The sequence below is a fragment of the Corvus kubaryi genome, unplaced genomic scaffold (assembly GCF_017639235.1).
Source record: "Corvus kubaryi isolate FWS band 111438036 unplaced genomic scaffold, C.kubaryi_AGA036_p1.0 129, whole genome shotgun sequence".
Classification (NCBI taxonomy): domain Eukaryota; kingdom Metazoa; phylum Chordata; class Aves; order Passeriformes; family Corvidae; genus Corvus; species Corvus kubaryi.
This window is the reverse complement of record NW_024580664.1, coordinates 2,375,065-2,401,324: the sequence shown is the minus strand read 5'-3', so window position 1 is coordinate 2,401,324 and position 26,260 is coordinate 2,375,065. Positions and strand designations below refer to the sequence as shown.

General features: G+C 39.2%; 1 protein-coding gene across 9 annotated transcripts in view; it reads left to right on the top strand.

Annotated features, from left to right (window-relative positions):
• ANKS1B (ankyrin repeat and sterile alpha motif domain containing 1B) overlaps nucleotides 1–26,260 on the top strand; it is a 413,072-nt gene that overhangs the window by 346,022 nt on the left and 40,790 nt on the right. For all 9 annotated transcript variants that reach the window (XM_042026379.1, XM_042026406.1, XM_042026397.1 and 6 more), the window contains 2 exons: nucleotides 16,856–16,963; nucleotides 22,261–22,440. In XM_042026379.1, the coding sequence (XP_041882313.1) occupies nucleotides 16,856–16,963; nucleotides 22,261–22,440 (288 nt within the window). The remainder of the gene's footprint in view (nucleotides 1–16,855; nucleotides 16,964–22,260; nucleotides 22,441–26,260) is intronic.

Below are 26,260 nucleotides of genomic sequence, written 5' to 3'. Positions count from 1 at the left end.
ATAATGATGTACATTTTCCCATTTAATTTTAGATCCTATTTTTCAGTATGTGGGTCAACTTCTTAAGTCAGTCTTACATTGGTGTTGTTGCACAAAGCAGGTTTAGAACTGCAATCAGGTCTTCCACATTTTCGTTTCTTTAAAATACTGTACTGTAAATGGGATTATTATATTTAGAAATACAGATGTGTCCAACAGTTCTTGTCTTCTTGCAAGCTGCACAACAAAAGTTATATTTACCCTCTGAAAGAAATTATTTTTACTAGTGACTCTTCTGCTGATAAATCTCTGGAGGTTTTCAACCTTTCAGGAATTAGAGAGTTTAGAGAGAAAATGTTTTTTCATCCCATCTTAATCTCAGTTGTAAATTTTATCAGGTTTTGCTATCTCACTTGTCCATGTACCTTTTCTGCTGTGTGAGTAACATTTTAGCACAGTAGCTTGTGTCTGCATTTTTGTTTGGGGTGGGGGAAGCTGCCTTGATATTGAACTTAAAATAGATTGTGTGAGCCTCTGTGGAACATCTGAATGAGTAATTCCTCAGTTGTGTACCCCAGAAATACGAGGCTTAGCTCCCAGTTTGCTCTGACCTGGAGCAGATTGATGCTACTCAAATGCAGGCTTTGGTGATCTCTGTTTCTCAGGCGTGTTGTGGCTGGCTCTGCTGCAGTAGTATGAAGGGTCTCTTGCACATTTTTCTTTCCTGCTGTCTAGCCATTGTGTGTGTACAAAGACAGTAACACACATCACGCATTTTTACTTAAGAGTGGGTGTATTTATTTAAACCGCACATACTTGCAGACCAAGTGTTTGGAATCAACTCAATGAATCATGCCAATGCAAGATTCATTATACTTTCCATTTTTGCCTTAAAACTATGCCTTTGTGAGGAGGGTTGTCTGAGAGATTTGTCAATACAGGTCACTGGAAGGTACCTCTGAGGGATACCAGCCCAGGTCTTGTCTGTAGAGTGCTCTGTATTTAGAGTTTTTGTACTCTTCATATATGGAAATTCTTCCTGCCCTCAGTTTATTTTTGATGCAGGCTTTGTTAATGCACATTTTCTTATCTTACATGCAGAATAAAAATGTGGTTGAAGTTAAAAGAATAAGTGACTGCCCTTGCACAAAGAGAGACCTATATATATATATGTATTCTGAATATACATCACCTGGCCTTTAATCTTAACAGGTCATATGAAATGGTGAGCTGTGAGATAAATACTACCCTTTTCCTGTCCCTGATTTTAAGAGACGTGGAAAAAGAAAAAGATGACTAGTATAAGCTTTTGGCTTTTGAGTACCTATTGAAAAATAGTTCCCTGCAAATCTTATGATAGACACTCTTCGTTGTGCTTGTCAATTGTTTCACAGCTTTACACATGTTTTAAATGAGATAGCTGGACTACATTGCTTTAGCATTTAAATGAAGCCAAATTAGTATTCTGTCAGCAAGCAGAAGGGGTTTTTATACTAGAAAGGTGTAGGAGGAAGATGGATAATGAGGGATGAAACTTGCTTATACAAACACATGCCACATTTTCTTAAAAATATGAAATTCTGAACCATTGAAGCTTGTAAATTACTAAAGATGACCCTAAATGGTTTTAACATACATGCCTGTTCCTGGGGGTTTATGAAATTTTTTATCAAAATTATACAATGGTAACACATACAGGACTAAATTTTTAGATTTTCTAAGTATTTCTTGTGTCATGACAGTGTAATAATTTTTGGTTTAGACAGTAAGAAAATGTATCCCAGTGATGAGATTTTGTGGGATTTTAAATAGGTAAAAATTAGATGCACAATTTTATACAAATAAAATTCATAGCAGGAGCCCATGATCACAAAATCAGTTCTTTCTTCAAAATGTTACTGAATAGCCATCCATTCTGCATAATGCTTCCTATTGGTAAAACAATGTGTTCTCTATATGTTTTATCTCAAAAAAGAATTAAGCAATCATACTATGTGTGGTTGTAAACTCAGTCATCCTAGGTCACAGCTGATGAGGGGAGTTGGTTGCAGTTCTCCTTGCAGCACCACTTGTACACAAGACTGCACAGACCATGAAAGAATAGAAACGTATGTGGGTGTTTGTTCTCTTCATTTGCGCGGTATCCTAGAGTTGCAAAATAAGGACAGAGATTGCTGAAGAATGAAGTGGTCTTTTTCTGCATCCCTGAGTGGTTATCCTGTAAATAACATATATAATAGGCATTAAACATACATTAAAAATGTTCATTACATGGTTATTTCACTGCTTATGGAGGAGAGCAGATGCCACTAAATCAAATATGATTTTATTATTAATCCAACTGCTTCCTTCCCATGTTTCTGTGGACTTTTTGCCTTATTCATTGGTCAGCAGTTTTTGCTTACTCTTTTGTTGTTATTTCTCCCTGTCACCTCTGCAGTGGTCAGCTGGATGAGGTGGGAATATGGTTGCAAGTGCAAATAAATTGCTGAGCTAGATGATGGGTGCTAAATAAATAAAGGAGACCTTTCTAGCCGTTGTGTGTGTACATAGACGGTAACACACATCACACATTTTTACTTACATTTTTCCTCCTTAATAAAGAGGAAAGCTGCAAGGGAAAAGGAATTTGGGGTCTGTTGAGCTGAAAATGAGATGTAAAGAGAGGGAGGGAGATTGACAGAGAGGGAAGGAAGTTGAATTTGCAAAGAAGAAAATGGGAAAGTTACCCCAACAGCCAGAAGAGACAGATAAAATAATCTGCTCTGGTTATCACAAATGCCTTCTGATGTCACCTACTGATATTCTTTAAATAGTTGCTTTTTAATTTTATTGTAAAATGTTAATCCTTCCATTAGCTACTTCTCATCTGATTACTATAATGACCCATTCTCTGGTCTTCCTATTCTTCTCCCATGTTATTCATCCTCTTAAAATTCTGGCACTCATTTTATCTCTCGTAGGTTCCAAATTCTCATTTTGCCTTATTATTTCAGGAGTTTGCGTTGGTTGTATCTGCAGTTAAAAAGCAGATTAACAAAACCTAACATTTGCATTTTAAGTTCTCAACAGATATAGTTCCTTGTACAGTTAGCACTTAGTTGTAACTCATGGTGTCTCTCACCATCTTTTCATTTATGATTTGCACATGGTGTTTTGTCATTTGTTTGCTTGCCCTGAGCATGGATGCGGAGGCATCCCTGGCCTGTACAAGGTCTTATTTCCCATTGGTCTGTAAAACAAATGTAGATTGTAATGTTCTACTGATGCCTTACTGGTCACTACAGTCCTAGCTATCTCTGAAGATGAGAGCATTCATTGATGCCTGAGGTGAAGCCAGACATGAAGCATGCAGCAATGCATTCAGCATGATCCTGTTGGCAGCAGTGGAGTTGCAGGATGGCAGCAAAGCAGCTCCAAGCAGAAAGGGCACTCTGGGGTGGTGGTAGGAAAATTTGTGCACTGTAGCATTCCACTGTGCTTCAGACTACTCCACCCCTAAGCCTACCAGCATCCTGGTTTTGAACTGGATCTTCTGTGTCAGTCCCCAGAAGGTTCTGCCAGCAGAGAGCTGTTGTCTAGGAGCAATCTTGAAATTTCAGGGAGCTAGTCAGTGCACTGTGCTCTGCTCCCTCTGTTTTCCAAACTGAAATACACATTTTCATATCCTGAGCAATTCTGAAGAGCCACTACATTCAGTGCTTTCTTTTCACCCAGGGGGTGGTTGGGCACTGGTTGGGAACAGGCTCCCCAGGGCAGTGGTCACAGCACCAAGCCTGACAGAGCTCAAGAAGCGTTTGGACAACACTCTCAGGCACATGGTGTGACTCTTGGGGATGGTTCTGTGCAGGGCTGGGAGTTGGACTTGACGATCCTGATGGGTCCCTTCCAACTCAACTTGTTCAATGGTTCTATGATTTTAAAATGTTTTGCTAATTTTATATATAATTCTGAATCTTCAAGTGTGAAGAATCTGGATAATTTTTCCCAGTCCATCCATGACATGCTTTGATGGGAAAAAGCTTCCTGCACCACTCTTGTGCTGGTTCTGTCCTTTGGGCCCATAGCCAGGGAGGGCACCCAGCTCCCAGGGCTCAGTGGGAACATCAGCGCTTGGTAAATTCCTTGCAATTGGTGTTCATTCCTGAAAGATCACTGGACCAACTTTAGGCCAAAACAAAGCAAAAGTTCCTGAAAATTAAGAAGGTGCCCACTGCTAAGTAAGCCTGTGGTTTTTAATGCAGAAATATAATATAACATTTCAAAAGCATATTTTAAATTCAACACAGTCATTTCCTTACAATTCTGTTCAGAAATTTGGTTTATTTATGCAGTTGAGTGTCTGTGACAAATCTGTTTGAGAAGAAAATGTGGACACAAAATATGAATGGAAAATACTTTATGATTCAAAGATTCTTATTACAGCAGAAACAAGTAAGTTTAAATGTCAGGATTCTTAAAATGAGAAAAGGCTTACACTTTTCTGGATCCAGATCTGGATCACAAAAACAGGAAGAATTTAAAAACCCACATAAATGAGATGCATGCTTGAATAGTAGACTTTCTAAAACTATACTTAACAGTGACTAAATTTAGGCTTACTGACTAATTTGAAAAGCCAAAATGTTATTTAATTCTCTAGTACAACTCACAAATACACTTTAAGTAAGTCATGTGAAGATACCCCAGGTGGCTACATATTAGAATATAGCAAATATGTAGGTTACATTATCATCTAATTGTCCATAATAAGAGTTTTTTTCTCTTTGCCTGTTATTCGTATAAATCTACTCTTCTGATTCATTATTAATCAGAGTTCATGTGGTGATTTGGTGTAAAATGTTCATGACAGGATTTCTTATGTTATAGTGAGTTAATGTGATCTGTACTTTAGTGCATGTTTGTGACAAGATGATATAGAAACTTAATTGGCTTCACAATAATGCCTCTGGCTATTATACCTAATACTATATATAAAGAGATATAAGTGTGCATGTAAACTAATCTCTTTTTTTGCTGTAGCAAAACTTGTCATCCCAAACAAATGTGGGTTTTCATGGCATTATTTCAGATCTGAAGGGTGATTATTTAACATTGTAGTAATAGTTGTAAAATAGGATTAAAATAGAGTATGATCTTCACAATGCATAAATGGGCTGAACAGTTATATAAGATTTAATTGAAGAAATGTGAAAGTGATTTATTTTGAAAGTACAGATCACATGAGAGAATATAATGAGCTCTGAGTATATCACTGAACAGCACTATGGGGGAATAATTTGGGCAGGAGGACTAGAGCTACTGGATATTTGAACATCAGTCAACAACAGAACACAAAAAAAGGACAGTGATATATGAATGTTGTGCATAGTAGCAAGAGGAGTGTGTATAGAAACTTGTAGATTTCTGTCCCCTAGCATGTTTCCCTTCATATTTCACCTGGGAAAATGTGTTTATACATATATTCTTTATGTCCACTTAAAACAAACTAGGAAAAGAAAACAAATTTCTATTCTTGGTAGGAGAGTTTTGCAAAATGGTATGTATGTTACAATAAAGGACTTGCAGAAGAAATTAAAACTCTTCATAATGATGAATTCCTTTCATAAATTGGTGAGGACAGAACAAGAGATACAGAAGTGACCATTTAGGTTAAATATTAACAAAAACCATAATTCAGGAATCAGAGGGGTTAGTTGTTGGGTAAAGGATATTTATAGTCATAGGATCATTTAGGTAGGAAAAGACCTCTAAGATGATCAAGTCCAACTGTTAAGCTAACAATGCTAAGTTTAAGCTGGCACTGCCAAGATATTTGCTGAATTACAATATTTAGAATTATAAAAAGACATGACTAGAGATTCCACATTCCATGTGGTTTGGAAATCATTATAGATGTAATTCAGGGCCTCTGACTTCTTGCAACATGGGACAACTATCCTGCGGTTAGCTGAACCCACAGGTTTGGTAAGTCATTTTGGTTTCATGGAGGTCCAAATATCCCCTCATGTAACACTGCAAAATAAGGACCTGCCAGTGTTACTGCTACTGATGGGAAAAGTGAGAAATGGAATCCTTGGAAATGTCTTTCCTTCTTTTGACTTTATGGTATGGGTTGGGTGGGGTTAAGGTAAAGAACAAGAAAGTCAAAGCCTGGGCCATGGAGATGAGGGTTATCCTCCCTTTGAAGAGAGCCTTCCTTTTTCAGGAACTTTTGGTAAGGCTGAAGAGAAAAAGGAGAAAGAGTGGAGGTGTAGAGCACATGCTGCACTACCCTGTATGAGGAGGCAGTCCTGTACAGCCCTTCTCACTGAGAAAATTCAATTAGAATTTGTAGCAAGAAAGCCTTTCCCATGACAGCCCATTCATTGGTGGGTTTTGCTGGAATGCTTCATTAATAATGGATCTGCCCAAACTGCAGATTCAAAAACATACATCTGTATTCTTTTTCATTTATAAAATAACTTCAAGGACAGAAGTTTGAGATGACCAAAACTTTGCCAGTTTTCACTGTTAATATGAAGTTCAGTTTATCTTTTTTTTTAACCAGAGTACAAAATCAGCCTCATGTTTGGAGAGCTCTTCAGTAGGGCTTGCTTTGTTCTAATTTGGTTGTGTACAAAAACGTTTCTTCCTTAAGCCAGATGAATGTTGAATGTTTAATGAAGGAATCTGCATAAGAAGATGTGTATGATCTGAACTGCCTTGTGGTTTCAATTTCTCTCGAATCATACAGACAATAATCTTTTCTGTTGGAATTCAATGTGTTGCTCAGAACCACATGGGAAGAACTTACTTGAGCTATTGACAGATGAATATTTTTGCTACTTTATTTGTATCCTTTTGTAACCCCACTTTTTGATGGTATTCCTTCCTGCTCTTACCTCAAAGCATGAAAGAAAGAGGTATTTTGAGAAATGCTTTTGCTGTCCCCTTGCTGCCCCTGGCAGAGTTAATCCAGCCGTCCTGCTGGGCTTATAGAGCCTGTTCTTTCCCACCCACAGTGCTTCCTCCTCACAGATTAAGAGTCAAAGTACAGTATGATGCTGGCTCTGCCTGTGATGTATGATTCTGCTCTGCCATGATGGCCATTGCCTTTTTTTAAGTTAAGGACTACCATTGATACCGTTGTGACAGCATTAAGGATATGAACAAAGCCAGGATATAAGGGAGAACTAATGGCTTTTTTAAAGCCGTATCATGTATTTGGAAAATGTACAAGATTTGGGGTTAAAAATCTGGCAAGCAACATCACAATCCAAACTGAATGTAGGTTAGTCAAAATTTCTCTCAATTTATTTAAAGTAGGCTGATCAATCAGGTTACCTGAAAGAAAACAGTATTAGTATAGATTAGATGTTGGAGTTGTATAGGTAGTATAGCTGTATATAGTATAGATTAGTATAGCTGGAGTTGAGATGAATTTGTAGCTTTTACGTATGCAGTAGCTTCTTCCGTTTGGTGTTAAAATATGAGGTTGGTGAAGGTGGATGGGGGTGTGAAACTTGGGGAGAGGGGCTGGCATTTAATATCATAATTGTTTAATGAGCAAAGATTACAAACCAAGGTAGTAAAAGATGTCTAGAAAAAAAATTAGATGGAGAATTTTTTTTATTAAGTATTTTCATGCTAAGGTTGTATGTCACAACATAACCTATACTGAGTTTATCAGTTATTCAAAGTTTATTCTTCTAGGGAGTGTCCTTGCTGAAGGAAAAATGATGAAATAGGTCAGCTGGCTGCTGCTGCAGTGCAGGTAGAGCGATAATTGAGGACCCTCTTTAGGTCACATCATGCATGTTGGTGCATATTTCCTGTAAATTAATGAATTTTAAGATCTTGATAGTGGTGACATTCCTGGACGGCATAACACATGGTACCCAAAAATAAAGTTAATGCTGCCTATTACCAACATGTCACAAAATGTGTTTTGCTTCCTCCAGTTTGCCAAATGCTGTCTGCGACAGTGGTATGGCCAGGGCTAAGCAGCCACTCTGAAATAGGGTGAGTCCACACTCATTGCTGTTAAGACAGGAGCTGCTGAGTACTAGAATGCGTGGGCTCACAGATCATGGTTTCTGTTAAAGCATTTGCTTTATGGCTCTTTACAGATTTTTTTTATCCTAGCTGCCCTCTTCTCTTGGGTGGTCCATTGTGAGAGAAGCTGCAGTTTCACTGTAGTGGTTCATCTCATGTTTGCTTTGTGCTGCTGTAAGCACAAGCAGCTGCATCCCTTCCTCTTTGCTCCATATCTGGCTGTACTTTCCAGCCCATTTACTTGTGCCAGTGTTAGCATTTCTGTGATCAAAGAACGAAGGAGATAAGGAGCTGGCCATACAGAAAGCTGTTCCCTGCCCACCTCCCAGGTCCATTTTTGGAGTGGATGGCATCCCAGGAGTGAGATCCCTGGGAGGTTGCTCTGCTGCAGCTGCTCCCACTCTGCAGCCCAGAACTCTTCCTGTGAGACCAAACCCTGGTATTTCTTCCTGCAGATCTTTCTTTTAAGGAAGCGGTTCCACACAGTTTTCGTAAGATTTATAGGCAATGTGCGTGTGTTTTGGCAGTGAATTGGGATGGATTGTGGCCGTAGCATCATGCTGTCACTTCATAGTGGTAGATTACTGACATTACCAGTGATGGCTCTTGTATCAAAGCCTACTAACACTTTTCAGATTTTTATCGTTGTGATACTTCTACAACTTTTCCCCTTAAAAAGTGGGTGAATATTAATGCTAGCAGTAGAACAATAATACCTTGTCATGTTTGTAACTCTGGGATATATACTGCTGTAGACGATAAGTGTATTTTGGATTGCTGTATGTCCTGTGTGAACTGCTCCACAGAATGCTGGAGCGTGTCCAAGGGAAGGGCAATGGATCTGGGGAAGGGGCTGGAGCACAAGTCTGATGATGAACAGTTGAGGCAGCTGGGGGTGTTCAGCCTGGAGAAAAGGAGGCTCAGGGGGACCTTATAGTTCTCTGCAACTACCTGAAAGGAGGCTGTAGCCAGGTGGGAGTCAGCCTCTTCTCCCACGTAACAAGTGACAGCACAAAAGGAAATCGCCTCAAGCTGCAACCAGGGGAGGTTTGGGTATTAGGAAGAAATTTCTTCACCCAAAGGGTTGTCAAGCACTGGCACAGGCTGCCCAGGGAAGTGGTGGAGTCACCATTCCTGGAGATACTTAAAAAATGTGTAGATGTGGCACTTAGGGGCACAGTCTAGTGTTGGACCTGGCAGTTTTAGTTCTACGGTTGGACTCAGTGACCTTAAGGGCCTTTTCCAACTTAAATGATTTCCATGATTCTGTGGTTCTGATAGCACAGCCTGAATGAAGCCATAGCCCCTGTGCATAGATCTGGCTTGAACTAGATATTCAAGACTGGAATCGATGCTTTTAATGTAAATGTTTTACAGTACAGAAAAATAGTTTTACTAAACTGAAATAATTGTGATGCAGAAGTAATTAGGTCTTCCTGCATACATGTGGTAACTGGTAAATATACCAAGAAGCTAAATGTGTTCTGAATAGCATTTCTTAACAACATTAGTTCTGATCCTTGGTCCGGGTTCTTCTCTCCAGTGTTTGGGTTTTCTTTCTGCATGTTGACAACAGTCTTTCTGCAGTCATTGTATATCTAAAGAATGTTGATGATTTAAAAGAAAAACCAAAAAATCCATAGAGGGACTTTCATTAAACTCTAGTATTAGAAGATATCTAACACTGTCTTGGGTTTTTCACTATTTTTGCTGCAATTTTTATCAGAATATATTATTTCATTATATAGAAGTAAACAATTTATTTCCAATCCTAATTATATGTTTATAATTAACTGATACTATTCCCATATTACAGAGCTTACCTTTTCATGACAGCCTTGGTTATGACTGTGAGCTAGAGTAATCTGCATTTTTACTCCAAGCAGTGAATGGCTGTTTTCTTCTTCTGATATTGTAAAAACGCTCATTACTCTATGTTATTAGATGACTTTTTAAAAAAGCTATTCATTTAGTAGACAAATGTCCCATTCTTGAAATGGGATTGAATGTTTGGTTTTTTTTCCTTTTGCTTGGAATTAATTCTGCAATGAAATTGAATCAAAATCAGGAAAAAAAGGATCAATTTTAGAGCTATCAAAATTTTCTATAGAGATTTTTATTTTATCTCTTATTTCTCATTACATGAGCTGTATTTCATGCTTGTGTACAGATTAATGTGCTTTGCTGGTAATTGCTTATTAAAAATAGATAAATAAATTTTTAGCTCATTATGAAAGATGTTGTAGTACCAGTAACTTTAATTATAATTTATCTGCTGTGTAAGTAATCCTGAAAAGTATTATGGGATAACATATTGGTATTGCAATTGCTCTCTTGTAGTGCTAAATGATTAACATTGAAGACCTCAAGGAGCAGGTTCTCCTGGTCTCTGTGAACACACATTCTTCAGATCTGACCTGAACCAGTAACTGGGCCTGTCATTAGCTCAACACACAGGTGGAAATGCAAATCCTCAGTGGAGGGAACAGTCTGTCTTCTAGGACACAATTTGGAAATGTGGTCCACCTTTCGAACTGTTTAATATTTTTTCTACTTACTTTCTTTGAAAATTGAATGTTTTCCTGTGTATACAGACCTGCTTAGTGCTTGCCATTTTTCACATAAATAATACTTGCAGCCTTGTCTCTTAGAATAGGTAATCATTGTTGTAACAATCTTGGTGTTTGCATGTATAATAGATCTTTAGGATTTCTGATTTATGGGGGCTTGAGTCTAACGTGATAAAAATCACGTATGTAATATTTGTCATTACAGCTGAGGCTTGTGAAATGATTGAACTGTGACTTATTTCTTAAGAGGCCATGTATTTAACTTTTTCATTTAAAAATTGTTTTAAAAAAACAGTGCAGCATGTAGCCTGAGACGCATCTTCAGGAGGCAAAGTGGCCAGGTATCAGTTTTGGCCAGGTCTTATTGCACTGCATTTTCCTGGTATTTTTTAAGGAAATATTAAATTTATATTTTTTTCACTGAAATATTAATGGTTATTGATTACAAGCACAAAATTACGGTTACTGTTTTTATCTTTAGTGGAGCCAAAATACTAGCACCTGATATTTTCAGTCAGCCATTTCTTAAACTAATGAGAATTTAGAAGACTTTAATGACAAAAATGGGTTGTCTGGCCAAGTCAGGACAAGCATTCCAGCAGCCTTGGTAGCACCAAAGTTTGTCCTGAGAACCCACACAAAAAGTGATGAATTCTCACCTGCCTCAATCTGACCTGGGGTGGCAATGGCAACTTTACTTGGAGAAGACTCTTGGCCTTTGTTTTCTCAATGTCCTTAAATGTAAATCTGCATCTCAGTTATTTATATGAGTGATCCAGGACCAACATCAGTTCCTCATGGTAGCGTATAGAAATGGGGCTTATGAGACAGCCTCCAGCCTTTGTGAAATGCTGTCAGCAAGACAACTGACAAATGTTTCCAGTTGGGTGAAAAATTCCAGAGGATCGTGATGCATATTTCATATCCTTATGATATGAAATCATTATGATATGAAATAATAAGTCTCTTAAAAGTGTCTTCATAGGCATAACAAACACTTGCTTCCCCTGCAGGTGTGGATCCCAGAGAAGTTGCAGCAAGCCTCTGACCAGCAGGGTGCTTTGGTGCTTCTCTGTTCCCATGTGCTGAGAAAGAGCATAAAGTATCCCCGTGTGAAAAATGCGATGGAAGTCTAATATAGTTTGACTGGATTTGGCTTTGTCTGGTATTGGTAAAGCCACTGGGCATTCATAGAATCACAGAGTGGTTGGGGTTGGAAGGGACCTTGAAGACAACTTAATTCCAAACCCCCTGCCATGGGGGCCCCCTGCCACTAGACCAGATTGCTCAGAGCCCCATCCAACCTGGCCTTGAACGCTTCCAGGGATGGGACATCCACGACTTCTCTGGGCAACCTGTTCCAGTGCCTCACTATCCTCACTATAAAGAATTTCTTTTTAATATCTAATCCAAACCTGCCCTCTTTAAGTATCATAGCTGACTTGGGCCTATTTAATTTTCAAAATATACCAGTTATTACACCAAATAATCTTGGTCAGTATGGGGAATATGAAGTTTTTTGACACTTTTTGTTTGTTTGGTGGGTTTTGTTTGTATGCTTGTTTTAACTGTTAACACTGAGAGCACTTCTATGAGTAGGATTTGTAAAATTGATGCTGAAAATTTATACAAGTCTGTTTAATCCTTTTTCAGATTTTCAGTTAAACCAGTCCTGTTGGTCAGGTGAGCTGTACGGTTGATCTGGGCTCACTTCCTGGGTATTCTGGGCCCTGTGGGGCAGCACTGTGGCGGGAGAGGGGTAGTAATCAAATGTATCCCTTCATCCGTAATTCCAGATAGCTTGGAGTTTATTCCAATATGACCAGCAGTAAAATGGTTAATAATATTGATTTTAGCAAATGTTTTGGGCTGTTTTCTTGCAGAAATAAGAAGATCCCACTTTTTTGGCTTACATTTACCATTTTTTCTTGAATTCTGGTGTCTGATGCTGCTACCAGAGAGAGAATCACTTGCACTGTTCCGATCACTCTTTAATTTTCCATTTTGTAGTTGGTTCCTAGTGCCCAATTGCTGCTACACATTTAGTCCAGACCTCTTGTGCTATTATGATACTGATTTTAGCCCATACAATAACTTTTCAGATTATTCCAAAAGAAAGAGAATTGATATCTTGAATTTCAGTAATCTTTGTAATATTCCAGAAAAAAAAAAATTAGAGTCATGCACTATTGGATATTATTATTCAATTAGAAGAAAAGATCAGGCAGAAGAATGTTGCAGAAATAATGCTTGTTTTTAGATGGAATAATTTGTTCACTCCAGCATCTGCATGTACACAGTCATCAGGGAGTTATTGGGCTACATGTGTTTTTTTGAAACATCTGTCAACTAAGACAGAGATATAAATGCAAAGTGTTACATTGGTTATATTTGTGGATTTCTTACATTTCCTAGTGGAATTTCATTTTGTGTGATAATCACTGCAGAGTATGGAAGTAAAAATAAGATTAAATTTTTGTGCGTGTACCAGTTCTTTGGACAAATGACTTGTCCCATTCTCTTCTAAGTGTATTGTGACATCACATACATGAAATGGAGTAGTATCATTTTTGACTCAGGTATCCTGCTGTCAGTGTGGAAAGAAGCATGTCATGTAAGTGCTTTTTTTTTGTCCTTTTGTCCCAGTAATGAAGTAACAGGCTCTGGAGGGCCTTTAGCTACTCTGAACAGTTTGATGACGTTGTTGCTGATTCCTGCAGCCACACTGCAAAACTCATTTCATTGTTGTATAGTAAGTGGGCTACAATCCATTTGACAAAATGCCTCACTGCATGACACTTAAGTGCACTGTATTGACTGTCCTTATTCAGTGTTAGTACATTGTTACCTGATTTATAGAAATTATTTACCAGGAAAGCTAACTTGTGGGCTGTGTAAGTGCAAGATTTCTAATGGTTACCTGATACACAACATGAACACATTTCTATGGTAGTGCTTTAGGCAACTGTACCATTCCACACTGTTGACCTATATTTGTGATATTTGACATTTTTGATAAATACTGTCAAAGATAATCCATCACAGGATGAGTTTCCAGAGTTTCAGGATGTCTGTTAAACCCTCATAACTCAAATATAGAAGTGTTTCAGAAAACAGTATTTTACGTTCCTAGGTTGAGAAACAGGTTTGCCAAATAAGAAAATTGCTAGAGAGTCATTTCCAGAAGAATAAAGCTGTCTTCAGTTAATAGAGTATGTGCTCCAGATGAGACTGGGATGCAGCTGCCTGTTGCCTGAGTGATGCCTTTTCCTGGTCTTAAAATCAAGAGGCATACACAGTTAGAAGGGAAAAAGGGATTTTACCTTGGTATTTATTTTAAGGATCCTTAAGTGCACATGTCCAGGTCGAATGCACCGAAATGCACACCCCCAAAAGAGCTAACATTATAGGTCTTACTAATTAACAGATCTATCAAAGATTCCCCAATGAGAGGCTTGAAGGAGCCCCCCCTCCCCAAGGAACCTTACCCTGGATGGTTCTATCTTAGTTTACAGAATGTGTTCTGGAGAGGACCTTGGGGTCTGGGGCACACTAACCCCTAACTACGGAGCTTCTAAAATGTTTAGTCTCCTAGCTTGACAAATAAGTCTAAGAATGTAGGCTAAAAACACTAAGAATACAGAAGTTGTAAAAAGGTATAAAAGAGGTATAAAAGAAAAGGCAAAAAATCATCATGGCATCACGAGGACCATGTGTTTCTGTAGGTTGCGTCGTTAACTCCCTCCCATTCACATTTGGGGCAACCACCATTATAATAGAAAAACAAAATGTGGAGTTAGCTTAGCAGTGCCTATGGTGTTTAAAGATTTGTATTACTTTCAAGTTGAGAACTGTTTTTGAAATAATTTAGTCATTAAGACCCATCTACTGATCTCTTATGTGTGCAGTCCCTCAAGACGCATGTCTTTTTCTCTCCTGTTGTTCAGCAGCTCTGTGAAGTCAAAGAGAATTGCTTTGTGTGTTTTGATATAGCTAATAAGGCAGTCAGAGTGCTGAGGACCTTGAAACAACCCAAAGAACTTTAGCTTGGCTTAAAAAATCTCTGGATAAATGATCTTGTTGATGGGGAAGCATTATGAAAGAAGCAAGTTCGCTGAAGTGCATTACTTGAGTAATGCTTAAAGCAGCTGTAGTTCATTCACGTGTTTCATATAGTTAAATACAGAGATAAACTGTGCACCCTTCTGTTTAACACTCAGTGTAAACTGAATACATAACTAAGTCTCCTGCATGCCTCAGGCATTTCTCTGTGTGCTGCATTATCTCAGCTTCACTCGTGCTTCTCTAGATTTAGACTAAAAGGATAGCACATGAGCAGGGTGGTTTGTGGGACTGCAGCTTGTGTCTGCTGCTGAACTGCAGGGTCTGCAACACCCCTGTAAGCAGCCTCTTGGAGGAAGGCCTCCATCTGCTTCATGTCGTAGCCCATCATTTTGGAGATGCAGGCAGAAAAGAGGTTATTGATGTTCAACAGTATCAGCACAGAGACATCTATCAGAGGAAGCATGGATGAATTCATGTGCACATGGATAGGCAGGATAATGGGTGGATAGGCATGGAGACCAGAATAATGACAGCATGTTGCTGGACATGTTTTGAGATACTGGAACTAAGAGATGCAGCAGGGGAGTTGCTGGGGTTTGTTTGTTCTCATGAATTGTAGTTCTTAGTGCTACTGCTTAAGCTGAGGTAGTTGTTCATTTAAGATGCAGCATTTCCAGGTTTTTTTAGGGACTATTACTTTTTCTAGGTTGAGCAAGAACTTCCTCTCAACTGAAGGGTGTTGACACACGGTGGTCCTAAATATAGTGGGAAGTACTGTTTTCTGAGAGGGAATGGAGGCAGCTCTGGAGTATGAAACCACATGTACAGTCTGGAGGAGTTACGTAAGGACACTGCTGTTTGCAGAGCAGAGGCTTGCTGCTACAATTAGCGCTGCTTTACACTCTTTACACTACAGCCATTGTGGCCATTAAAGAATAGCATTGGAACATGATTTTTTTCCCCTCTAATATTTAAAATTTCCTACTCACTGCATCTGCTCTCCCTGTTTTCCTGAGAGCAGTGGTGGTTTTGTATGAGGCAGGGACAGAGAAATACAAATGAAGAGTAGTTGCAGTAAACGTGGGGCAACTTTTTGGCAGTATTCTTGGACTTTGGACAAGCATGAGGTGTGTGAACGTATTCACTGATGGACACATTTCCATTCAACAGAGATTTTTTTCATTGTGTCTGATAAAAGTAACAGAACTCCAGGGCAAATTTTTTCCATCCTGTGTTCCTTGCACAAGGATGATTCTACATGATGCAAACTGTGGGACTTATTTGGAGATTACCTGTGTGTGTGAATCTACACATACAGGTAACCACGGGCAACCACCAAACCACAGCCAAAATGCGAAGAGTAGGTTTGTTTCATTACCTTGCTAACCACGCCGAGTGACAGAGGGACAGGGACGTGGCTCTGTTCTAGCCAGCAGCAGGGGAGGGGAGGGGAGGGGAGGGCTCCTGCCTCTTCATAACACAAGGCTACCCGCATGTCTGTGAGAGTGTGTTGTCTCTCCACAGGAATTCTACTTCTCAAAACAGGCAGAGGATAAACAACGTTAGGCATAATAAATGGAGTTTTCCCACACCAACATTTTTAGCATTCCCAGCTGCAAGGTCACTTTGAGCAAAACTATTCCCTCATCCTCTGCCAAATCTTCCAGTTTTAACCCTTTTCTAGCAACACTGTGAAAGGCATGGTGAATAGATTTAAAAGTGGTAACATTTATTCATTGTACAATTCCTGTTTTCCCTTCTTGCTCCCTCTAAGCGTTCACTGGCTGTTTCTCACTCTTTTCCTCATTCATCCCATGAATCACTTTAATGCTCATCATTCATTGTTTGCATGCACCTCTGCATTTCCTTCTCCAGTCTTCTCATCCCCTTCCCTTTTTTTCTTTCTGTTCTTCTGCCTTCTCTTCATTTCGTTTCTTCTTTACTCATGTTTGAGTCTATTTTTTTCAGTTTTCCACACCTATACAGGCTCTAGTTTCTTCACTCATTTTACAGTGTTTTTCCTCTGATCTCACCTCTCATTTTCTCTGCTGATTTTTTGGCTCGCACAGCTCCTCGTCTGCTCAGCCTGTCTAGAGGACTAACTTGCTAAGAGGTTTAAAGAGAAAATGGCTTCAATCTGAATAGATCTTCATTTAATGACTGCCATGTGCTCTTTTAATAATGTGTTTTTTATATTATTTCAGGTCTTAAAAATTAGCTTGATTGGCCACCGGAAGCGTGTTCTGGCATCTTTGGGAGACAGGCTTCACGAAGATCCTCCTCAGAAACCACCTCGGTCAATAACCCTCAGGGTAAGTCCTCATGAAAATTTGTTTGCATTTCTTGACAAGTCAGCAAGGGTTTCATAACATTCACATGAAAACAGTGGCTGCTTTGAGTGGGGTCCAACTTACCTCATTTCGGGGGTGTACAATATGGACATCTTAGGCTGACCTACTCTGTCACACTTCCCTGTATGGCCAGCGGAGATATATTGACATTTTTACAGGGTGATGCATCTGACCTGCTTCAGATGTCTGCCTTAGGATAAGTAGAATCTTAGAAGTACCAGCTTATCTTTGTTCAAGAAACTAGCTCAGGACCAGGGATGTAAAAGCTGCACATCTACATTTGCCCACAGGAATCCCAGCCCAGCTGATCGATATTGCAGGAGAGTTACCAATTTTCTTTCATGTTTTTGAATGTTTGCACTTACTTTTCCAACATGTGCTTTAGGCTTTTTTTAAGGAGAACCTCTTGAAATTGTTGAGATAAAAATGCCATTAAGGCGTCTCTGTATATCAAAAGTTTCATCATGTTTTTATTTTCATTTATATTCCCTCTTTCAGAAACCTTGTTGCAATGTCCCTGGGGTTTTTCCACACTTGACCACATTTAATCTCCTCTTATTACACCACCTTCACTCGGTTTCTCAATCCAATGTCTTTGCTTACTTGCTGTCTGCAACTCTTAGTGAGTTGTGGTCTGATGACCAATTCCTACTGAGTTCTCTCCAACAGAGTTCATAGCCACATTTTAATTTTGATATTTTAGGTCACACCTTTTGCATTTGATTGGATCTGATTATTTTCATGGGGCTGCATTTTTGATGGGAATCTCATTTGGGATTAAATCTCAAAGTCAGAGAGTGTCTGTGCTCCCAAGTTAGATTTCCTGGTGTAAAGAGAAAAACAGAAAGACAGAATGAGGGCTTATTTTTAAGTGTACTTAAAATTTCGGTGACCAGCCTGTTTTCACCCTGCATATTCTCAGATGCCCCATACAGAAATTTTAGATCCCATCCCTTAATTCAACCTATTCCCAATGCCGTATTTAAAAAGGTCTGACAAGTCTTTAACATGCTCTAAGGCACACTGAGCAAACATGTGGATGTTTTTCTTGTATTTTATTTTTTAATGCATTTTGTGAATGATTCCTAATGCATGGCAGGTGTTAAAACACTCCAAGGAAAGAGAAATAGATGAAAAGGCACACTTTTTTCCTCAGTGCCTTCAGTACTCTGGACTGCATAATTAATTCCTCTTCAGCAAGTGAGAAAGTTTCCACAGTCCACATTCTTGGTCAGAACTGTATATTCTCAGTTAATATGGAAGAGAAAACCAGATGTCCTCCATCTGTAGTCAAAATGATAAAAAGTAGTCTGCTGCTGCACAGCTAGAGCTACTGATGCAATGCTTAATGTTGTTTATCACCTCTTGGAATTGGAGTCTTCACAGAGAATCCTAAAGAGGAGGACATGCATTTGGAATAAAGTTTTTCTTTCCCATCAACTGCTACTATGCCATTTCACGTGAAACAAAAACAACAAAACCAAAGAAAGTTTAGTTTGTAGTCTGCAATAATTTGTGTCTTGAAAGTTGGCTTAAATAAACCGCTGCTGCTATGAGATTGATTCATATAGAGTCATAGAATAGTTTGGAGTGAAACGGACCTTAAAGATCGTCAAGTTTCAGCCCTCTTTGCCATGGGCAGGAGCACTTTCCACTAGATCAGGCTGCTCTACATCAGTAGAAAATATAGTTTGTTATTTAAAGTCTACTTTTACGTTCCCAAGCTCAAACTAAGCAATGCTAATGCTTCATCTTTTTTGACTGTTTTTGTATTAGCTTTTAAAATATTCCAAAGTAAAAGGTTAAATATTGAGGAAAAGCAAAAAAATCTTTAAAATCTTAAAAATATCCACAACAACGTATGTTATTCCCTGTTGTATGTTACTGTGTACTAAGGAAACACTGCTTCAATTTCAATTATACTCAAATATACTATATTCAAATATATATATACACACTATATATCTGTTACATATATATATATACACACTATATACAGATATACTTTTCTATACACAAAAGTGTAGAAATTGCTGGATCTCAGGTTACCTACGCAATCTTGCTTTCTTTCCTGGAGTGCATGACAATCTTTAATTACAGGACCAGTGTCCATGTTGTTTATGGGAGCCCTTCCTCACCCAGTCAGCACTGGAGGCTGGAATTTATACTGGAGGACCAACAATTTAGGCAGAAAATTTGGAGGAGAAATGTTACAATGGTAATGATAGTTTAACACAATTGTTAGTTCACTGGAGACAATTCTGGGTTTTTTTAGACAAACACCTATGGGACATGAAGTGTGCCCAGGCAACTTGGGGAAGGATCTTTTAAACTCTCTTCCAGCCCTGACCTTTGTGGTTCCAGCAGCAGGTCTGAGAGGGGATGAGGCAGCTTTTGACAGTGGAATATATGGTCAGACATCCCTGCAGGTCATGTGTCCTTGCATTCACAGCTGGGTAGAAACATGGCAAGAGTACCTGGTGACAGTAGCGTGGTACTCGGCCATGGTAGCACCTGCAAGGGTGTCCATGCCTGGTCTGCAGGTTTGTTTAAGGAGATGAGAAGGTGGGTGGGAGTGAGGAAGAAGAATGAAGGAAGAATGGGAGAGAGGCTCATGATTGAAGGAATAGCTGTACCTATGAAAATATAGATTTACACCTGTGTTTTCCACAAAAAACTTGGATAATGAATGGGAAGTTATTTAATTGCCTCCTGAAGAGTCACTAATTGTATGTTACTGACAATCTCCATATTTGACTAAAGTCTTGAGTCTGATTTATACAAGTGCTGAGCACACAGTGCTGAAAATTAGATCAACAGAAGTGGAGTTTGTAACTCAAGCACTTGGGAAATCGAGCAATAGATGTTGTAATTGAGTGACTGGTACTTTCTAACGTTTGCCTGTGTGTCTCAGGTCACCCACACTAAAGCAGTGATTATAAAATGCCAGAAGTCACAGGGTGTGGTGAAAATGAATTGATTGACATTTGTAAAGCACTTATGAGCATCATGAATGTGATGATATTAATCATCGTGTCTTCAGAGCAGGATTTGAAAAGAGTTTAGGAGAGAGGTTCGGGGCCATGAAATGAGGCAAGAATAAAATACTGACTACACGGTAACTAATGATAACGCGGTGCTGAGGATATGACAACATGCTGCACAGTTGAGGATCCATCTGTGCTGTGAAGGACAACTTTGAGAAAATAGCATAAAGTCATACAATGACATACTGTTCCATAATGCAGAGGCATGGTAATTCTTTTATTTCTTGAGTTGGTATTTCTTGTCTGTATTGCCTTGCCAGCAATCTTCCAATATAGATCTCGGAGTGAATTTCCTCTCGGAGTGAATTTCCTCTTCATATGCAGTTTGATAAAATATGAAAAGCTCGATGAGGGCTGGAATCTCTGTGTTCATCTGTCAGTTTGATACACTGGTGGCCCTATCAACCTGCAACAGTGGGTGAATCCTGATTCAGAGCAGAGATTCTGCAGTAGGTAGCAGTCACTGGAGAGGATCTTGTTTGGTGCCCCTGTACTCAGGTTATTTTCAGAGCAGAGGTGTGTGCACCATGTTGTTAGGCCCAGGGAGGGTGGGTTTTAGAGATTATGCCTCACCAAACTTCCTGAGCATGTGCAGACTACAGCTTTTCAGAAGCTTTTAACTGGGCCAAATGTAGGTGGATTTTTGTGAAGGAGGGAAAAGATTATTCCTAAGAGGAAAACACTTTTCTTTGCCCTGGGAAATGTCAAGATCATAAAAATGTCAGATCATAGAAAAGCTAGAGAATTTTTTAAAAAAAATTTTAATCCCAGTTAATTAAAAATCACTAAAGAGCTATATTTTCCTAGCATTTTTCTTGTTGGCAACATGAAAAATACTAATCTATTACTTTGATTTCAAGGAATAATGTCATATAGACTTCTACACTTCAAATATTGACATCAGGTGTTACTATGACTGGAACTTTCCTTTCCATTTGGAAGAGATTGCAACTCTCTGATTTCTTACAGCAGATCTTGTTTCTTAACAGCATGGAGTAAAGTACCTTGATGCTTTTCAGAACTGGGCTTGCTTCAGTGTAATAATGCATGAATCATCCACTTTAATTCTCTCTTTAAAGAAAAACGCAGCACTTTTTTACCTTCCACACTGGAGCAGGTTTTGCTTGCACCACTATCTTCAGGTCCCCTCTGGTTGCTCTGTGTTGAAGTAGAGCATTACAGCAGCAGGTGGTTTGGAGAATCTCTGCACTGTGTAAACATACTCCTGCGTACATTCTGCCCAGTAACCTACATCATGAGAGAGGAACATTTCCCATTCAGTTGCTGTGACAGAGTTTTCCTGCTCACACCGGGCAGTAGTCATGCAGACTGTCTGGACAGTACACTGTAGCTCCCTGCTCCTGCTGATGGAGCTCCAAGAGAGTGTGGAACGGTGGACCTGGACACCAATGTTTGTAGCTGGTATTTGAACAAGGGATGTGATGTGCTGTGCAGGAGAGTAGGTGTTTCCAAACATACACACGATGTCTGGCTGTGGGCGGTGTGGTGGCAGATCCTGGCAAAATGTGTACCAGGAGGAGCTGTTTATTTATTAGGTAGAGTTTATGTATCAATTCAATGTGGTATTTGCACACTGACTGATACAAGGCTACAGTTCAGTACAGGTAACAAGAAAAGCAGGTAAAATATTTGTACTCTGATGCTTTCATGCATTCCAGGAATTGGTATTTAACTTGTGTCTGATATCTGGTACTTCAAGTTAAAATGGATGTTCTACAAAACCTATAAAAATTGCAACAAAGTGTCTATACTGCATAAATGGACACGCGTTTCTTTTTTCCAGCAAGAGATGTTGCTAGTGTTCAAATCACTTTCACTGCTCAGAGCAGCTGCTCAGAAGTGGTGAGAATGTATTTCATCTTACAAATAGCTAGTCCTAAATCATGGCTTTTTTGGGCCTTGGCAAGAAGTAGCTCACTGTTTTATCTCTAGAAGAGGGTATATATTACACAAGGAGGTTTTGGAGAGGAAATTTGCCACTAGTTCATGTAAATAGTGAACTATTTTTCCTTCTACATGGGCTCTGCACTTCAGGTAGGAAATCTCCAAATTCCATACACAGTAACCTCTACTGCAGGAATTTTTCCATAATTTTTTTAGTGTGAGCCATTCAAATGCACTTATAAATGTGTGATTTGAAGTCAGCAATATGCTGTTCTTCTTATGCTGCGTTTTTCTTTCTCTGTCCAGGAACCCAGTGGTAACCACACTCCTCCTCAATTGTCTCCATCACTTAGCCAAAGCACTTTCACTACTGGTGGCTCCCTGGACGTTCCCCACATTATCATGCAGGGCGATGCAAGGAGAAGAAGAAATGAAAACTATTTTGATGATATCCCGCGGTCAAAGCTGGAGAGGCAGATGGCACAGGTAGGACTAAAACCAGTGCCGTTAAAAGGCTGGGCTTTGCTGCTTTTAGTTACAGGACTAATCCTGACCATAGCAGTAGGTTGTAAATGAAGGCTGAGTTGTAAATAACAAATGTTAACAATTTTTCCAAGCTGTCTGTTCCAGCTATCTATATTTCAGTTAGTGTAAATTGGTGTGTTGGTGTATAATTTCCCCTGAGACGTGGAGGTTTGGGGCTGTTTAGATGCCTGGAGGCTGAGATGAAGGTGGCTTCTGTGCACTAGAGTGCACAGTCTTCCCCCAGCACTGACTCTGCCTCTTGTTTTTGTAGTAGGGTGCAGATTCCTCAAATTCAGAGGAATAAGAAGGCGTCAGTTCACTGCTGGAAACTCAGAGGACTTGAAGGGTGATGATTGCTGCATTCATTAATGGGAAGGGTCAGCATTCTGAAAAACTGTGATCTGGGCATATATTTTTATTATTTAAAAAAAAGATTTAACTATGCAAAAATTCATTTGAACAGCACTAAACTCAACTGGATGTTAAATCAAACTGTTCATGAAAGAAAGCTTAAAGTAGCCTCCATCTCTATATTTTTTTTCCCCCACCACTGAAAGAGTACAGATAATTTTAAATTAAGCATGCATTGAGCAGAGTGATGCCACAGAACCATAGAACCACGTAGGATGGAAAAGACCCTTAAGGTCTTCAACCCTTAACTCAGCCCTTCCATGTTCGCCACTAAACCATGTCCCAAAGGGCCACGCCTGCATGATTGAACCACTTCCCTGGACAGCTCACTCCAATGCCTGACCACCCATTCAGTGAAGAAATTTTTCCTAATATTCAACCTAAGTGCAGTAGATTATACATGGACACCCTGTTGGTGAAAATGCTTTAGAATGAACTCAACTGGTTTTTGCTGATACTGATGATGATGAAAGACAGCCGGGTCTTAAACTGCATGCTGGAAATAGGACTTTGACTTGCTGTCAGAAGCAGATGGGCAGCCAGGGCAGTTCCTGGAGAGACTCATTCCACAAAGGAGAGGGTTGCTGCATGCTTCCCTGCATGAGGCTTCCCAGCAGTGTTTCTGCCTGCCACAACCCAAAATAGAGCCTCTGTCCAAAATTCAGCCTCAAAATGGAAACAGCTATGCAAATAACTGTGTTATAATGAACAAAAGGCTGCAGTCTGTCAGCTAATTACATGAACAAGAAGTAATTAAATAAACAAACAAAACAAGGTGCTGCCATTACCTGGGAACACAGAAACAAATTGAATTCCATTTGTTCAGAGAACATTTCTAGGAAAGTGAAATTGCATTTGGTTGGGTGGAGCTGTTGCCTTGCCCTTTTTTAATCTTATTTTCTGCTATATAATCTTCTTGTACAGAATTAAGGAGAAAGTTGCTGAGTGAATGAGCTTCTTTTCAAACCAAAGTCTGCTGGGCTTCTGTGGCAAGAGTAAGGCTGAGCTGAAGTCCAGCAAAGAAAAGACAAGTTCTTAACATGAAAATATTTTTTGAAGGTCATGAAATTTAGGTGTTTGAGCATAAAATGAACGCTTGCTTGTGGCTGAGTAGACTTGTTTGTCTAATTAGTTCATTTTATCACTTCGTTCACAAATCCCTATACTCACTACCTCTTTTAGTCACTAACATTGAAGACAAAAAATAAAACAAACCAAACCAACAAAAAACCCCTATGCTAACAATTCTTTCTGACTCCGTTTCACTCCTTTCTTTTACTGATATTCCCAAGAGGTATGACATACTCTCATAAATGACACCTGGAAATTTTCTTTGTGCTGTTGAGTACTGCATTTCCAGAAGGACTGTGGTACATTGTACGCCCAAAGACAAAACTGAGCAGCTATTACTTACACCGCTCCAAACTCCTCTAGAACCAATTAAGTGCTTAAGGGACTTTTTTTGTTGTTGGGCTTTTTGGGTTTTTTTTGGTTGGTTGAGGGGGTTTTTTTGCTGGTGTGGTTTTGGGGGCATTTGTTGTTGTTGTTGTTGTTTGGTTTTTTTGGTTGGGTTTTTTTGTTGTTGTGGGAGTGTGTACCCACTGAATGGATGACTTCAGTGCCTTCTCTCTAACTTTAACCATGGAATATAGCTGTCATCCTTTGGGACTCCAAAGGGGAAAATGGATTCAGATGAAATCCATAAAACAGTGGTTTGTGTTGTTCCCTGAGCTCCAATCTGTTTGAAGTCTTTTTCAGCTCTGCCCCCAAATTCTGCATTCCTGATGTATGTAAAATTCCCTTTGACTTTAATGGGAAAGTCAATGACTCCCTCTGGTGATCATTCTCAATAAATTGGATTCACCCCATTAAGAGGCTAATCAGGGATTTCTTCAACCATTCTAGCCCAAAAATAGATTCTTAAATTTATTTTGTTCAATATCTGCTCTGCCAAAATGAACTGTATTTCCTTCAGTCTTTTCCCCCAAAGCCCCTTTGAAATTAAAAGTAAAATAATTGTTTCTGCAAAATTAAGGAGATCCGACTGCGTCTTAACATGAACCTTCTGCTCTGTATATTGTGGGGGGTTTGGGGTTTTTCTTTTATCTAGCAACTTTCTCCTTGCAGTTTGCTGGTTCCTTTGGCTTGTGTCAGATCAACAGCAACTTCTGAACTGATACTAGTCCAGCTTCCCAGCTAGAATACTTCTCACATATAGAATGATCTAGAGGGATTATTTGAATTGCTTTGAGGATGTTCCTCTGTCTTAGTCCTTTCTTTGCTAGGCTGTTTGCATGCTGCTGTATGAATCTGCATGTTTACTGGATGCTATAGTACACAAATGTGCACAAACACATCTTGGATGCTGTGATGGTTTGAAAGTGTTTTAAGTGTGTTCTTGATTATGAGATTAATGGGCATTTTTATGGCCTTGAAGAGAGAGGCGAACACGGTATTGGGAACTTATTTATTGTATTGCTTTCATGAACTTGATTTTATTTCAAAAATGTTAGAATAAGACTATCTTATCCTTAATTTAAAATCTAAAATCTGAAGATATTTTGAAACTGGATGTTTCCATCTTTACTATGGCCTGTGTTGTCACGAAACTGGTACAGGGAGTCATCAAGCATGTTGATCTTTGCATCAATCAACCAGTCTTCCTTAAACAATGAGAACCGCAGGTTAAATCTGTTTTCCTTTGATGTGCTAGATGGGTTTAAACAGTTCTCTAAACCATAATCAAATCTGCTTGTAAGTAATACAACTCTTTGTTTCCTGGAGGAAGCACTGATTTAAATTTACTTAATGTGGGTGGTTTTGTCTCAAGGCCAGCGTGTACTTTCATTCGCAGCTCCCTAGCATACTGTTTGTGACCTAAGGGGAAAATCATAATATAAACAATGAGTCTAACCAATTTAGATTCCCCAATGGAATAGGTTTGGTCATCCAACCCCCTAGTTGATCATCCAGCTCCAAAAGTCTGTGATGTCTGGTTGTATAAATCATAACTGCCAAAATGGTAATACAGAAGGTTGTGAGATGGTTTGTTTTCCAAAAAAAAGGAGAAAAAAAAAATCTAGAAAGAAATGAGTAGTCTGAGTCATCACTGACTGTGGATGTTGAATTCTGAGCCTGCAAACTGTAGGTTAGTACGATCAAATTAACGTAGTTTAAAATAGCTGAGGTTGTTCTTAAGATTGGCTGAACCTTTAAAATAGAACTGAAATCATGCAGGCAAAGCTTGAGTACTTTGGAACCAAAATCGGTAGGAGGAGGAGTCCCACTGAAGGGATTGGGCTCTTTGTTCAGCCCTGAAATAGTTGCAGGGAAGAACTTTGGAGGTCCAAAGGAATCGTAGCTAAGTTCA